General features: G+C 43.7%; 1 protein-coding gene and 1 long non-coding RNA gene across 9 annotated transcripts in view; both read right to left on the bottom strand.

The window, feature by feature from the left end:
• The window catches only part of shroom2a (shroom family member 2a), an 83,863-nt gene extending 70,734 nt beyond the window's left edge, over nucleotides 1–13,129 (bottom strand). For 2 of the 8 annotated variants that reach the window (XM_088599744.1, XM_088599766.1), the window contains exon 1: nucleotides 11,798–13,128. In XM_088599744.1, coding sequence (XP_088455870.1) covers nucleotides 11,798–12,022 — 225 coding nt within the window. In that variant the 5' untranslated portion in view covers nucleotides 12,023–13,128. Of the gene's footprint in view, nucleotides 1–1,319; nucleotides 1,624–11,797 lie in introns of those variants that run through there. The other 6 variants (XM_088599776.1, XM_088599783.1, XM_088599749.1 and 3 more) reach the window with 5 other exon arrangements.
• A 1,075-nt stretch (nucleotides 13,130–14,204) lies between these two features.
• On the bottom strand, nucleotides 14,205–15,818 carry LOC148675998 (uncharacterized). Its single transcript, XR_015925426.1, has 2 exons — nucleotides 15,489–15,818; nucleotides 14,205–14,493 (listed from the first exon to the last, which is right to left on the bottom strand). It is a non-coding gene; the product is annotated as an uncharacterized LOC148675998 (long non-coding RNA).
• Nucleotides 15,819–15,885: the final 67 nt, after the last annotated feature.

The raw sequence follows: 15,885 nt of genomic DNA, 5'->3' as shown, positions 1-15,885 counted from the left end.
CATAAATTTCCCTATTTTGGAATTTGGTTGAAAGCCAATCAGATAAAGTACCATCAGACTATCCAGCTGAAAAACACGAAAATTACAATTTAATAGCACTGCAAGTGTGATAATTTAAACCTATTAATTTATATTTATTATACTTGAATATAATATTACTTTAAGCTCACATTCTACACTACAAAGCATTTAAAAAAGCACATGATTTCTACTACACTTTATAGAAACATTAAACTACTAAAACTCCAAAAAGAAGCAATAAAGAGCTATGCCGTAGCAAATAAAACCATGCTTTCCTCACTTCCTTGCTATTTCTTAAAAACAAGATAATTCTCTGAAGCAGCCTATTAAAGATAATAACAATAATGGTTTGTAAAAGGCAGTACCAACACACCCTTCGGGATCCCCCTAGTTTCACGGACATGAACTTGGCTTTGACACACAGCCTGCATTCCGAGGGGCATTCCAAAGAAAGGTTCTATAATCCATTCTAAATTTAACACAGGTGGTGCATTTCCCCCCTGGATCAGCACAAGGCTGTCAGAAAAAAATTGCTACATTCTGCAGATCTCACAAAGCTTTGACATTCCTTCACGGTTCCTGGTACTGCTGGTTCCAAAATCTAGGCCTTCATCTCCGTCGCCCCTCAGCCCCCCCATCTCCTCAATATGCAAGCACCGACTGGATATGAGGAAACGTATTCTGGAACAGGAGCACTAAATTGGCAGAACAACTGTTTCTTAAGTTACAGAAGGGCCCAAATAATTTAATCGAAAGGAGAGTGTACAGAAGGTACACTCTGCTTGAGTAAACCAGGCCTGCTTCACAGCGTTAGTAAGAGCACAGTTCCCCCACTCATTTCCCTGAGTTACACTTTACAGCAAATTCCTCGATGGGATTGTTTAAACTACAGAATTAACATTAATCTTGTCGCTTCTGAATGAAGCACACTGAGCAGACGCTGCTTGAAAGATCAAAATTTGCTAATGTACACAAAAATGTTTCATGGTCTCATGACAAGCTGCACTCGCCACAGATTTAAAGCTGCTTTTCTGCATTTTCAGCCATTACTCAGTTCAGCGCCTATTTTTTTTTTAATCTTCACATAAAACGAATGCCTAGATACCTTAAGATCTGTTAACATATCTTATCTAACAGTTCAGTTGTGCACCAAGACAAAGAAAATTCTCATCTGGGAAAAAAAAAGTAATTTCCTTTGGTAGAATATTAGCTTTGTCAGGTAAAGTTAGAATGTGGACTCTGCATTCACAAATAGGCATTTAAAAGAAAAACTGTCAGTAATTAACTTTCATACAAACCAGAACAGAATACCAGCCCTCCCAATGTCTGGCTGGGGTGCCTCTCTGACCCAGAAGGTTCAGCGACAAGCCTCAACACCAAATTCCCCAGAGTCCATTGAAGAATCTCAGTATCCTTTGCGTGCAACTAACTTTTTTTGCTCAATGCCGCGGGAATTCTGCCCTTCTTAATGGAATCAAACTGATAAGTTTTTTCCGCTTTTCCCACATTCCCAAGGAAAGAAGTGTTGGTCTCAGTGCTGCAGCTCAAAATGAGTGGCATACATTCTGGACTCTGGACCCGGGTCAGCTCAAGGTGGAATAAAAGGCGGGTGAGTTTGTTCTGGACTGCCACTGCAAACAGAGGCAGCCAGGGGCACCGCAGGTTGATCATTAACGGTCCCACTCCCTGCCTCGCCGCCCTACTGTGCATGTTGTTAGTTTTGCGAAGTAAACCGGATTGTTCAAACTTAAGTTTAACATTCTACTCCACCTTTAGGGAAATAAATCTTGCTTGCATTTCTAGCAACTTTCGCACGCTCATTAACTTCATTAACTCATATATCGTGTACCCGAAAGGCGTGCGCCAGGCGAGACGAGACCGCCATCCACAGCTCCTGGTGCACCTACAGTGAAACCACCAAGGATTTTTACGCGAGGGTCAAATACGTCGCCACTCTTTGGCTAAAACACGTCTCTATATCAACCAAGCAGTTGGTTTAATTGTGTTTCTTTTCTTCCCAAAACACCGGGAGCGTCCTGTTACCCCCTCCTCCCCCCTGCCTCTCTCTTATCTGCGCAGCTGTCTGTAGCAGAGAGGGGAGCCGATCACAGCCAGGGGCCGCAGCGTCCACACCCTGCCCAGCCCAGGAAGCAGACCTGCTGCTGCCGCACCAAAGCGGGGAGGCTCAGGCGCAAACCGCTCCCTGGTTTCAGACACGTTTTGTTACTATTTTAAGACTCTTGAGTCATGCGCCGGCAAGGTGCTCTCTCCCGGCGGGATCCTGGACAGCCCTGAATCGGACAGTGTGACGCATGATAATGATAAAGCGCTCAGGAGGTTGCCAGTCCTGGAGCTAAAAAGACGAACTCCCACCGCATGAAGATTCGACTTTTTTTAAAGCGGTTCCCTAAACAACAACAACAATAACAATAATAATTGCTTTCACTTATATAGCGCTTTTCTGGACACTCAACTCAAAGCGCTTTACATGTAATGGGGACTCCTCTCCACCACCACCAAATTGCTCCCTTTGATTATGTCCGATTACCCAGCTATTCCGAAGAAGCGTTACGCGACGGAAGGGAAGTGAAACTACTTTGCCGTCTCTACCGGATAAACTGGGAATGAAGAAAGGTTACAAGCAAAAAAAAAAAGCCCATCACACATAACAGTGTCGGTTCTGAAAACGTGGGAGGCAAAGCTTGCAGCAGAACCCACAGACCTGTGTGTAAAAAGTGAAAACCGATATTTAAAAAGATTTTACAATACAGTGTGGAAAAAATGAAGTATTTGTATTTTGATGTGTGGGATTAAGAGGAACCGCCTCAAAGGGGGCTAGAGGGCACAGACATGGCGCTTGTGCTGCGGTCGCAGTCCCAGGTGTTCAGAGAGCCAGAGTCGTAGCCTCCTGTCTTCAACAGCGCAGTGAGGCCGGCAATTCTCAACTCCACTTCGCGGGCTGTTTTTCTGCACACACCCCGAGCTCCGACTCAGCAAAATGCAGTTCGCCGACCTGTTGCGCTCAACATCGAACAATCAGACTCCAGGGATAATTTTGAAGATAACATTTACTGTACAGATGTATTTGTTTTTTGGTACAATGCTTTTACTGAAAGACACTTTCACTCCACTTCTGACCGGTATCATCCACGGATCTGTAAGAGGGAGCCCTTTTTGGCATATACGAACCAAAACTGGCGGTTTTAAGCCACGAAAATAAACTAACGACGATTGCTACACCGATCCGCTAAGATGCGTTTTTGTTTTCCATTAAATCCAAGTCTTTTCAGATATAGACAGTAACTGGAAGTGAGAGAATTAAATTCACAATTCTGAGGGGAAAAAAATCCAACAGGCAAATACAAAGTGCGTTTCACTTCACAATCCTGGTTAGGTACTTTGGAATATACAGTATTGTTCTGCTGTCTAGTATATCCTGGAATGGGCTTCCTTGACTTGTCCGACAGCCTGTGCTTATGGCCATGTTAGTTCTGGAAGGTGAGAGATAAAACATTCTAGAACAGCCTGGCATCCAATCGGATCCGACTGACAGACACTGAAAGAGCTACTATCACACCACAGGGTAACTGCAGGGGTGTGGGAAAATATTAGGAAATCCTGGTTTGCCTTTTGCCATTGTTTCTTTTTTTTGTTCGTTTTGACCACCTGTGTTCTTATTTTTCTAACAATAACAACAATGTTTCTGAACACTGGACTCAAAGTACTTTGCAAGTAGCGGGGGGGGGGGGGCGGTCGCTCTCAACCCTTTTTTTCCCCATAATCAGAACAAACACAAAAAATTCAGCTACGATTTACATAGTATTTTATTCAGAGGTATTTCAGTTTTAATAAAATTATTTTCTGGCTGGCTGGCAGGCAATAAACGTCTGTTACATGTAGGTAGAAAAAATAAACTTTAGATACAAAAGTTGACCGATATTGAAGAACGCTGTATGAAAAAGGCTTTTTGACACATTATTTACATTTAATAATATAATAATAATAATTCCTTAAATTTATATAGCGCTCCACCGCTACCAATGTGCAGCCCCCAACTGGATAATGTGATGGCAGTCAGTGCACCAGTACGCTCACCACACACCAGCTCTCAGTGGGGAGGAGAACAGAGTGATGAAGCCAGTTCAGAGAGGGGGGATTATTAGGAGGCCATGACTGGTAAGGGCCAATGGGAAATTTAGCCAGGATGCCGGGGTTACACCCCTACTCTTTTCGAGAAACACCCTGGGATTTTTAATGACCACAGAGTCAAACGTGTGTGAAATCAGGCTCCTGAGCTGATTCCCCCATTCCTCCAACAGAAACATCCATGTTCCCAACTGTGAAAAAAATCTTTCACTTTCAGTAGCTTTGTATAAACGGACAAATTCTTTCTACCATTTCTTTTCCCATATTAGGAATTCAGTGTATGGATCTGGTCACTGCAGACAAGAATCGGCAGAAAAGATCACAGAAGCGGTTTGCTTTGCCCGGAAAGGCATTTTTTGTGGGACCACTCAGGAAACAGCTGGATGAGGTCCTTGTAGCTCAGCAACTGAATGAACAAGACAGGCCGAGCTCTTTCTCGTCTTTTCCTAATGTTCTGATGGCTGTAGCAATGCACAGCTACACTAAGTGCTCTTCAGAGATAGCTCACGTGTGTGCAGAGTCACTCTGAGGCCGTGGCACTGGAAACGCAGGCTCCAGACCACCAGGGGAACAGTGTGGTATCCAACACTATACTATGAATTTATCTGAGTGATGCTTTTATCCAAAGGTTCTTGCATTTGTACCCAAGCACGACTTGACTGAACCAGTTGGAGTAGCAGGTACCCTGGTCAAGGGCTCAACAGCAGCACCCTAATTACAAGTCCAGATCCACATTCAAATGAACTGGTCAGCGGAACTGATCTTAAAATGTCCAATAGCTGTGCAATCATGTTAGTCATGAAGTATTCCAGAGCCCTGACTACTCCTACACATTATGGTCTGTTACAGTAATAGCCTCCTGCAAGACAAATACATCCAGAAATCAAACCTAAAATCCAATTAGTGACCGATTCTGTATTACACACGTTTATATAATAGAGAATAACAAACCCTTGGAAAATTTCTCAAAGCCGCGCCAGTCTATTTGAACCTGAGACCCATTTTCCTCAAACACCTGCTTTACGTAACTGAACAAAAGGCGGAGTTGTGCGAGCCAATACATTCTTTTCTTTGTTTCAAGTTGTGGAAGTTGCACTCCTACGTGGAATGACCTTATAATCTAATATTATTCCGATTTATTTATTTTAAGACTTCTGCTGATCACAGAAGTCTGCGCCCAGTTCTTCGATGTTGAGAAAAGGATGAATAACATATCTGTTTGAAGAAAATGAGTGAGCATTTTTATGTAGCTATAGTATCCAATTTTTACATTTTAGTTAAACATAATATACTGACAGATCTGTCTGCAACGATGTGTTACAATTGCTTTGGGGGTGACCTCCATTGAACGAGCTGAGGAACAGCAGAGAGACCAAAATCACCCCATTCAAAAAGAGACTCTCCTCTGAGCGAAAGGCTTGCTGGGCAATTCTTAACGTAAAAGGATTCGCTCCAGCACTTTGAATTTCTAGGCAAGTTAGAAAAAAAGACAGTGATGATGGGTAGATGCCAGAAAACAAGGATGACGGGACTACTTTACCCACACCAGCTGTGCGATTTGGAGACCAACGCACTGCCATAGTGTAAGACATAAAAAAAACACAACAATTTTGCCAACAAGGAAACAGCCACAAATGTTGAAACTCCGTTTTTATGACAGGGGTTCCAAGTGGGATTGCATTTGGTTTGAAAAATCAAATATTTCCCACACCATAAATATTTATACTTCGGACTACACAGACTGCAAAGCAGGACATATGGAAGAGATTTCTTTTAAAAAAAAAGTACAGAAAACAAGATCAAAGTCCAGGATGGCTTCTGCATCCTTCCTCCGCTGTGGAGAGATACAATGGTCAGTTCCAGCTCCCGTCCTCACCCCCTGAGCCCTGACTCACTGTTCCTCTTGTCTCCATCTCAGCGGAGGCCAAGAAACCTGACCTGCCCTCCAGCTCGCTCAGACCCACTGAAAACCACTGCCCGGAGTCACAGTTGGTCTCGAGTGTTTGCACAATATCTGCGGCTATACTGCTGCAACACTTTAATAAGGGCTTAAGGCAGAGGGGGTCTGACCCCGGCCAAGAAGGCCGAGATGTGTTTGTAGATGGGAGCCTTTTTAGTCTCCTTAAAGCGCCAGCACGTTAGAGCTGGGACAAACTGCTGAACCGCTCCAAAGAAACAAACAAAGATCTAATTTAGGTTGTTTAGTTTAGACACACGGGTCCTCCAGGACCAAGGGTTACACAGCACTGGTGAAACGTAACAAAGGCTGTTCAGACACTGATTTTGGATTCTTTCAAAATCAGTTGCTCAACCTCATCAGCATCAATTTCAGCCAAAAATGCCCACTGTTGGAGGAGACCGAGGTACTACTGCATCCAAAACGTGACTTGAGGAAAGAAGAAGAAGCCATCTCTAACACCTCACCTCTCCCTCTATTCCAGTCACTCCTGGAACAAAAAGCCTGGATATCAGCTCAGAAAGGAAGGCTGTAATTGACCACTACGATCAACACAAACAGTGCAAGAAGCACTGAGGAATGTTCTTCCTGATCGACTATGCACAGCTGGCACCTGAACTAGCCCTTCTTTTACCTTTACAAGAGAAGTGATTGATCCTGCCATGTTGGGTGCCTTATGGCATGCGTTCAAGAAGGAGGTCCTGCGCATTTCACTCTGACCGATACGTGTTAATTGGAATCATCCCGGTCCAGAGCACGGAGAGATGACAAGCACACAAATCATGGGCTCTCAACCAGACTCACAAAGTTGGAAACAAATCCAAACATGGCTTTAGAAATGAGTGGCATCAAGAACCCTCTTCATGCTGGAACGGAACTTCAGGACAGTAGAGAAGGAATTTAATGCTGGAATTAAACAGCAGAGGTAGAATCGAGGCGACATGACCTGGCCTATTCAATTCTTTAGTGCACTGGCGACTGCTGCATCCCTCACACCTGGAAGCAGCAGGAAAGAGACATCTCCTGCAAGGAAGCCAAGCTGTGTTCTGAGAATGAGAAGACGAGGGCACAGCCCAGTATCCCACAACATCGGGCAAGAGGCTCACAATCCCACTGCAAACTCACGCCTTGCTACTTGTTTCTTTCGAGTCCGAACATGGAAACTCTCGAGAGATTCGGGTGGTTTGGTTCCGAGAACAAAAGCGGTAAGACCTCTAAGGAGGATGGCTGCACAGTTCTTGAGAAAAGCCTCCGATTCAAGCTCCTGCTTGTTACCGTTTGGTACATATTCCATTTAAGCGCAGTGTATCAACCAGTTAAGGAATATTTCATCCAATATCCAGCATGCTCAGGCAAGCCAAGAACTACACATGCCATGACTGTAGACAGCAGGGAAGAAACATACCAATCCCACATGTGTATGTGCACAAGAATACAAGCTATTAATCAACATGGGTTTGTGTACGGACCCCTGAGACACAGCACAGCCACCCTGTACACTATACTTAACCTACATAACAATGGCTAAAGCATAACCAGAAAAATACTGTAAAGCTTACTTACAGTTAGCCACAGTAGAAAGACCCATGCCATAAGGTCAACTGAGCTTGCATGGCATTGCTACAGACAGCTGATACAACAACGCATTTCCAAACGACTCCTCCACTCTGGTCGGTGAAACTCAGGTTTTTAAAAAAAGCCTTTGTCTCAAACTGTGTTGTATGGGTGTTGTTTTTTTTTTACTTTTATGCCATTAAAATGAGAAGCGCAAAGCTAGCATGAACTTGGCTTCCTGTTGGCCTGAAAAGAAAACAGCACCTTCATCCTACAGTCAGTCTCCAAACAGCACCAATGCAAAAACCACATTCCACCCAAAATTGATTTAGGCTTTCTGACTTTTTGAACACAATCTTTTCTGTCAGAGTGGCCTTTAGTTCACACAATGCAACCAACCAAGAGTTTGTCTTTAAGTATATGTGAATGTGCTCTATATGGAGGAGAGGACCTACTTCACAACCTCACACCTGTAGCCTCACTTTACAGCAGGTCAGGTGGAGGATGAGAAAACGGCTTCACCAGTGTGCAGATTGTACAAACCCAGTGTGGCCTTTAATCAGGGTTAACACCCCTACTCTTACAAGCACTGAAAAGAGGATCTTTAATGGCCAAAAAAATCAAGACCTCAATTCAATATCTTATCCAAAGGACAGCACTGCCTGTGCTGTACAGTGGCCTCATTCGCCATAGTAGTTTAAAAACTCTGGGACAGAGGGAAGAGCACCACCTAGATGACTTACACCCGCACAACGATTTTCTATAGAAAACTCCTTCGAAACACAAGAGACCTACCTCTACAGTACCATTCACACATTCCAAATTATTGCCACAAAAGTGAATGGTTACACCGCTGTATTTCAAAAACCATCGATATGCGAGATGCGTTGTTCGTGTACCTACTCGGTTAATTCATCACACACTGATCCACTTTTCCAAGAACAGGAGCCAGTCTTGTAAAACAGACCGAACGGACACTTGGAGGTCTCTAGAAAACAACCCATCTCAGAGCAATGTGCTGGTAAACAGTTAAGCAATCTCTCATGGTTCACTAAGGAAGTAAAATTTGCATTGTGTTGTCTGTTTTCATTTTATAGGTCGAAAAAGCCTCTATAATGTTCAGATTCGAATGTGATTCATTGCTTGAATAAGCAGCCTGACAAGACAAATTGAAACAGATGGGCTAATGGTTGGTTATCAAAAACATGAATGTAAGGCTAGAGGGAGGAGAAACACTCCAAAGAGTAAGGTAGGTGGTATGGTAGTAAGTACAGTTAATGTGCCTATCTATGTACTTTATAAAGTAGAAATTACCATACCAAGAAAAATGGTTTTGTTTTATAAAATTGTAGTTGTGCACCCAAAGAGCAATCGGTACCATCTAATCGCCATAAAACCTTTTTTTTTTTTTACAAGAGTACAGAGTATAGTTATCTAGTCGCATGCTAACATTTTTGTGTCTGCTTACAATGTAAGGTTACCACATTAAAGACCTGACACACCAAAAAGTCTAAAGTAATCAGTTAAGAAACAATGACAAGACTTGAATATTGATACTGTTTCCTCAGCATTTTAATGCAAAGTCTTTTTTAAATCTAAGCAAATGGAGCTGAAAATGATCTTAATTCAGATTTATTTCTGCTTCATACAATTGACGATACTTTAATACGGCTCTAGGGGTGCCAGAAGTTCCAGAGGTGATTGGGAGCATCGCACTGGCTAAAAGCCACAGTGGTTGTATGCCTGTAGCATATTATCATCAGTTGGTCAAACATCCAGATTGCTTCCGTCACATGATCCGAAGATACGGTTCCCAGACTCTCACGGCAGTTGTTTCCATCTAGTCTAAGGCGAAGCTGGCTGATCCGTTGCTGAGCAAGACACAAACGTTCAATTCTGAATGTTTCACACACACACACAACAAGATCACTTTTTATGGTCTTGGAAAGACGAAACAAGCAACTGCCAGAAAGATTTTCCCCCCCCATCACCTCGAAAATCAAGCGCTGTTAAATGTTCTGAAACGCCAGGTGAAAGCACAAAAAAATGCTACAGCTGAGGTGCAGAGCAGCTTTACTCTGCAGCAAGAACGGAGGCAGGACTTTGAAATCAAGACGTCGGCACCAGCAGCCCTGCGTTTTTCTGCTTTTGATGGATGCCAAACAGCCCCACAGAGAGAAAGAGTTTGAAATGCCTCAAAACGATTAAGGAAGAGAAAAACAAACCAAACTGCATCACACAGATGGTTTCCTGCTCCTTTGTTTCCTTGAAGCAGACCACACGGGAAGTTTTCTGGGGAAAAAAAAACATGCTTCCATTGAGTTTTAATGCACCAATTCAGAAGGGGCATTTCTCCATAGCCCTTATCCCAGGCAAGAGATATATTTTTAACCCTCTCGTTCCATGCACAAGGACACATCTTAGGGGAGTGGCTTTATCAAAAATGAACATGAAGCTTAATGTGCCTGAACATATCAAATATAAGCTAGGATAGCCACTGCAGTCAAGGTACAAATCAGCCCTCCCTGACACTTCAAAACCAAGAACCCATAACAATCATCCAGCTCTTGATAAGCAGAACCACTGCATCGGCACTCCCGACTTGATTTATACTGTTAACAACAGCAAAATCAGTGGCTGCCGAACGTACCAATGTTGATCTGGTGCAAGACGGTTTCCCTTTGAAGAGAAGCTGTGGAGCAGACATCAGCACAATATTTCTATAATGGTGGACAGGGGACCTAAGGGAACTCCCAATTTAAAGTGTAAGCAAGTCCTTTCGTCGTGCCTGGATGGGGAACTGATCCATCTGAGAACCAGCTGTTTCTGGAAAGACCCCAAGGAATGGGCTCTAACCGGCTGGCTGGATAATATTTAAGATGTCCTCACCACACACCATGGGTTTGACTGACCAGCTTTTATAGAGGCATGTGCACGTTATTGTGCGTTATTGGAGTTGTCCAGTTATCAATTGGCATTATAATAATGTCCCACCTCACTTAGAGCAGAGTGGCAGAGGCAGGATTGTGTGAATATCACTACTTTGATGCTGAAGCAGTTTTAGTAGTACAGTACTTCCATTTGCTAAGCAGAAAGAGAAACAAATAATCGAATATCCTTCAAGTACTTCTACTGACAGCTAAATATTAAACACAAATTTGTTCTCTGACTGGTCTTGGAATATGAGTTAAGCATGCCTCAAACATCCGTTATGCAGAGAGCAGTACAGAGCTATCTAATGATATCAGGTCTTCCCTCCAAATACTGCACAGCACTCTTTCCCCCCAGCTTTCATGCGAAGCACCATGTGAGAAGACACAAGCAAAGTGTAAATTAAGAGTACCATCTTTCACCTGAACCTGATTTTAACTGTACTGGAAATTCTGCATCACATTGAAGCAGGTTTAAAGATACCAGTAAGTTCACAATGGGAAACATTCTCAACTCCCTGAAGGCTCCACAGCCGAAACGTTGCGTTTTCTTTTTTCAGCATGGAATAAACCTATTACTTGATCCTCTAAAAAACCTACACTGCAGAGAGTACAGTACTGTGACCTTTATACAGCGCTAGTTACAAAGAACTATAAAAATACGTGGGTCTTCATTAAACTACTAACATTTTCAAACTGAACATTAAACTGTTAATATCCTTGTTCATTTTAGCTGTGAAAACATCACTATTCTGGTCTTGTGAAAGACATATAACGAAGAGGGTGACCGGCGGCGACTTCCCTGGTATTAAAACGTTTAGTCATCGACGCGGAAATGGTGAATATTCACAACTCGGCTGTGAGGTGCGAAGTAAAATTACTCATTTTCAATTTGTTTTTTGGTGTCCACGAAGTAAATCTACAGCGGTCGGCCAAAGAGTTGGGGGACATACCAAGTCCCCCGATTTCGTCAAGACCCGTGAAGCGAACGACACCCGGACAGAGGGGACACGTACATCCATCCCCACCTGTGGTGGTGATGATGTCACCGTCAGATCAAGGGAGGCAGGGACGCCCTGTTGACAGCAGGGCCACACGGAGCGGTGTCGGGGCACGCCATCACGCCCCACGCCGCCCGGGCTATACGCGGTTCAGATGCTTAGTCGCGGTCTGCTGCAGCCCACCTCACCTTCGTGATCAGCAGCGGCTCCTGGTGCTCCCGACCCCCCTTCAGAGTAAATCCCCATGGCGCCCCGCCTGTCAGGAGAGCCTTCACCAGCCTGACTGCTTCGCCATCGCCGTCCCTCGGCTCCGCCGCCCCCACGATCTCCGCGTCCTGGTGGAAAATGCCCGGCGCCGCTCTGTGATCCTTCCCCGTTAGCCGCGGGTCGCTCCTGGGATCTAGCGCGTCCATGCTTCTCGGGGGAGGGGGGAGATCCCAGTCGATCGGCCGGTCGGCGTGGGGGGGAAATGAGCGCACCTCGTTTTCACAAGGCACAATTCATCTGACAGAAGACAAAAAAAAAACCCAACAAAAAAAAAAGTCGATCAATCCGCAAATCCGACGCCGTTGGTCCGGCGGTCCCGGTCCCTCTCCTGGACCACACAAAGAGGACGGCAAGCCCTTCTTAAAACGATCTGCGTCCGACCAGAACTGTGCTAACACCTGTCCACAGCCCAGACACTTAAGGCTCTTAAAATAAAAGATTACAAAGCAGCAGCATGTTGGGAGGCTGGTGCAGTTGTCCCCTCGGTAATCTCCCCCACTTCAGCCAACAAATCCTGCCCCTCCGGGTCTATCCCACGGATTCAAACACTTCCAAGCGACATCTGTCGCCAAAATTAAAAAAAAAAGACTTTCACCTGAATCGAGGGAAAGGAATCGCTGTCTTCTCTTTCTTGAAAGATTTATCCTCTGTGGTTAAATACGGTAACAATGGTTCCCAGGAGCTGCGAATTATTGACTTGAGCTTCACCTGAAATATCCCGAGATCCAGCCAACAAAAACACAAAAGTCTCGCCCTTCGCTTGGGGGAAATGAGACGGTCCCGGCTCTCTTTCGGCCAGTCATCGAAACCGACGCGAACTAGAGAGCTTTCCAACACCACAAGCCAGCTCCGCTTTCATCTGCCTTTTGTATCAACAGGCGGAATGGCATTTCTTCAGCACGCTTCCCGCAGGATCGCTTCGGTCTCGCCTCACCGGCTCCCTTGCTTCTAATCCTCTCTCCCCTCCCCAAGGTGAGCTCCGCAATCCCTCAAAGGCGAAATTATGTGTTGTTTTCTACCTTCTCCATTTTTCTCCCCTCCCGGCTGACAAAAAAATAATAATAATAAAGTGACCAACGGAGCGGAGCAAAAGCAGAGGACTGGTTCCACAAGTCTGCCGGCGGACTGCACAGGCAGCAGCTACCTGGTCCGGCCAGCAGAGGCGCGGCATGAAGTACCTGCGCACAGGGCGCGGCGCGCCCTCCAGCGGCCGCGCTTCGCCGTGCCGGTACTGCTGGAAGACCAACCTACTCCGGAGTTGGAAAAAGAAATGATGAGTGGTGACAAGGAATTGCGAGAAAGCTTTCAAAAAATAAATTCGAAGATCGTTTCCCTACAAATAAGCTCATTTCTAATGAGTAACTGAAACACATTCCACTAAACCTAATTCGTTTTCTCAAAGTTTCCCAGAAAAGCGCTATACATTACGTACACATCAGTGGGGACCTGCTCTACCCATCAGAACAAGCGCGGCCATTATGTGTTAACAGCCCCGGTACATAACAGATAAGATAAAGAAGCGAGTAATTGCTTCACACAATAAATATACCAATGAATTTAATACTAAAGTGACACTATTGTACGGTCCTTCCCATCCCGCTGACCTGAGGTAAAGACAATAATGCTAAATCCGGCCAGATTATCCACGTAGGTTATAGAAACACAGAAGGTTGTGCGTTTAGAACAAATAATTTGTAATTGTGAAATAGACGTGACATGGAAATATCTTAAGTGGGGTAATCGTTTTAAACGTGACTGGCTATTAACTCTCGAAATAGAAACTGTTTGAACTGTGTTAAAAATGCCTCCTTGAGCACTTAAGGTCTTACGTGCACTAATGTGCTCAAGCCTTGTGAGTTGCTAGTATATATTTTCTATTACTAACATGACGCTTAACAAATGTTTTCAAGAATAATTAATGATTCGTTAAGAATTAAAATAGGTCAAATAAAATGCAACTGCGACTTAAATGAGAGTCCTTCTAGAAACAAAGGGATTCCCGAAGCTGAATCCGAATTCAGCTTCTATTGCCCTTATCCTCCACCACCAGTGTTACTAAGTAACAGCTACTTCCGGGTCAAACCAAGCACCATCATGTATACATTCCCGGTTTCCATGGAGACAAGGCTCAGCCCTGCTTATCTGTCACAACCGCATTAGACGACGACTATCACGCAAAGAGTATCGTCGACAGTAGTTTTCCTTCAAATCTGTATCTTCATATCCAATAATATCAACACACATCTATTTTTTTATTTTCCTTCATTGTATATTACCAAAAAAAAGGCAGACAGATATCATTACAAAACTATAGTCTCCACACCTGTGTTGAAATATTTTAGATTACTTTATTGGCCATGTACAATTTCTTGTATGAGGAGTGTCTTTTTCACATACCCCAACTTGCTCTCTATGAGACACACAGACAGGGAGAGAAGCTTGGGGTCAGAGCACAGGGTCAGGCATTTATACAGCACCCCTGGAGCAGTTGGAGTTAAGGCCCTTGCTCAAGGGCCAAATTGAGTAGGATTCCTCTGCCAGCTGCAGGATATGAACCAGCAAACTTCCAGCCACAGCCACAGGCACAGATCCTTAGCCACAGAGCCACTGTAACACCCTTTTTGACATGCATAAAAAAGAGAAAATCAGGATGAAAATATTGTTTTTTTATGATATATCCATTCATTATCATAAAGTCCTTTAGTTATTTATTTAGCTAGGTATTATAGGGGCGCAGACAAACACACTGACAATTTAGAGAAACCAAAAACCTATGACCAATCCACAATAGTGGGTCTGCTGGTACAAATATATGGGAACTGTGTTTGATGATAAACTACAGTTCACTGAGAACACAGATGTCATTGTGATTAAGTTCCAGCGGCGCTGATATGGTCTGAGAAAACTTTGTTTGGAGTCCAAAATGGAATTCTTTCAACATTTTATAGCTCTTTAATCTGAAGTATTTTAACTACTTCTTTTATCTGTTGGTTCACTTCATTCAGTCACAAAGAGAAAAAACACTTTCAGAATGTTGTAAACCTGAGCTCTAAAGTCCCTGGTGAGCCTTTAAGACAGCGGTATGCCCAGCAGACCCTGAGGAAGGCCTGGGCCATCACTGAAGACCCATCTCACATCTTTCACAGTCTTTTGAACTTTTGCCTTCAGGAAGACGTTTTCATGGGCTTGCAAACAATGGCTGTAAAGTAGTCTTATCAACATGAGGTCTATTGAACAGCACCCCCACACACAAATGTGCAGGTACTAATACCTTCCTAAATATATACACTGTTACTTTCAATCACTTCTGTGGTCCGTTTGCCGTTTTTAACTATGTATACTTTTCTTTCTTCAAAATGTTTTGTGTGTGTGTTGCACGGCTTGCTCCTTAAATAGCCCCCCTTGGGGATGAGTAAAGTATGTTGAATTTTGAATTGAAATGCATATTACAGTAGTAAACAATTAGATGGGTAAATATTCTTAACATTTAAAGCATGTTTAAAAGAAATGTAAATGTTTTCATTTCTGAATGCTAAAATTATAGTTTTAGCTATGTGCTGTCAGCTTTGGTACTGTAGTTCTCCCAGCTTTTGTTCTCCTATGCTACATTACCTTTGCTTACTGCCCTGTCTTTCGCACACCTGAAGAAGACTCCAGGGCAGAAACGTTGTGTTTTCTTTCTTCTCTTTTCAGCATGGAATAAACCTATTGTAGCTTTGGTACTGGTACAGTTCTGGTCGGTTGCGGGGCAGTAGTACGGAGTAGAAGGAACATGCAGATTAATTTTTCATTTTAAACAACAGGTGACTGGCGATGTTCCGTGTTTTCTGAAGATATATTGAACTATGGGGAGTGGTATTTTAAATTTTCAATGTGTTTTTTTACAAATCGAAATCCTGAAAAAAACAGTTCCTATCGGTTTGAATATGGTTGTGTCATATAAACTCGTAGAGAAATTTGTCTAAGGGGCGATTAAAGGGACAAAATTGTTTGACCCCTGACGTCATTG

The sequence above is a fragment of the Lepisosteus platostomus genome, chromosome 2 (genome assembly GCF_059453375.1).
Source record: "Lepisosteus platostomus isolate fLepPlt1 chromosome 2, fLepPlt1.hap1, whole genome shotgun sequence".
In the NCBI taxonomy this organism is placed as follows: domain Eukaryota; kingdom Metazoa; phylum Chordata; class Actinopteri; order Semionotiformes; family Lepisosteidae; genus Lepisosteus; species Lepisosteus platostomus.
Note: the sequence above shows the minus strand (reverse complement) of the source record. Positions and strands in the feature narration are given on the sequence as shown.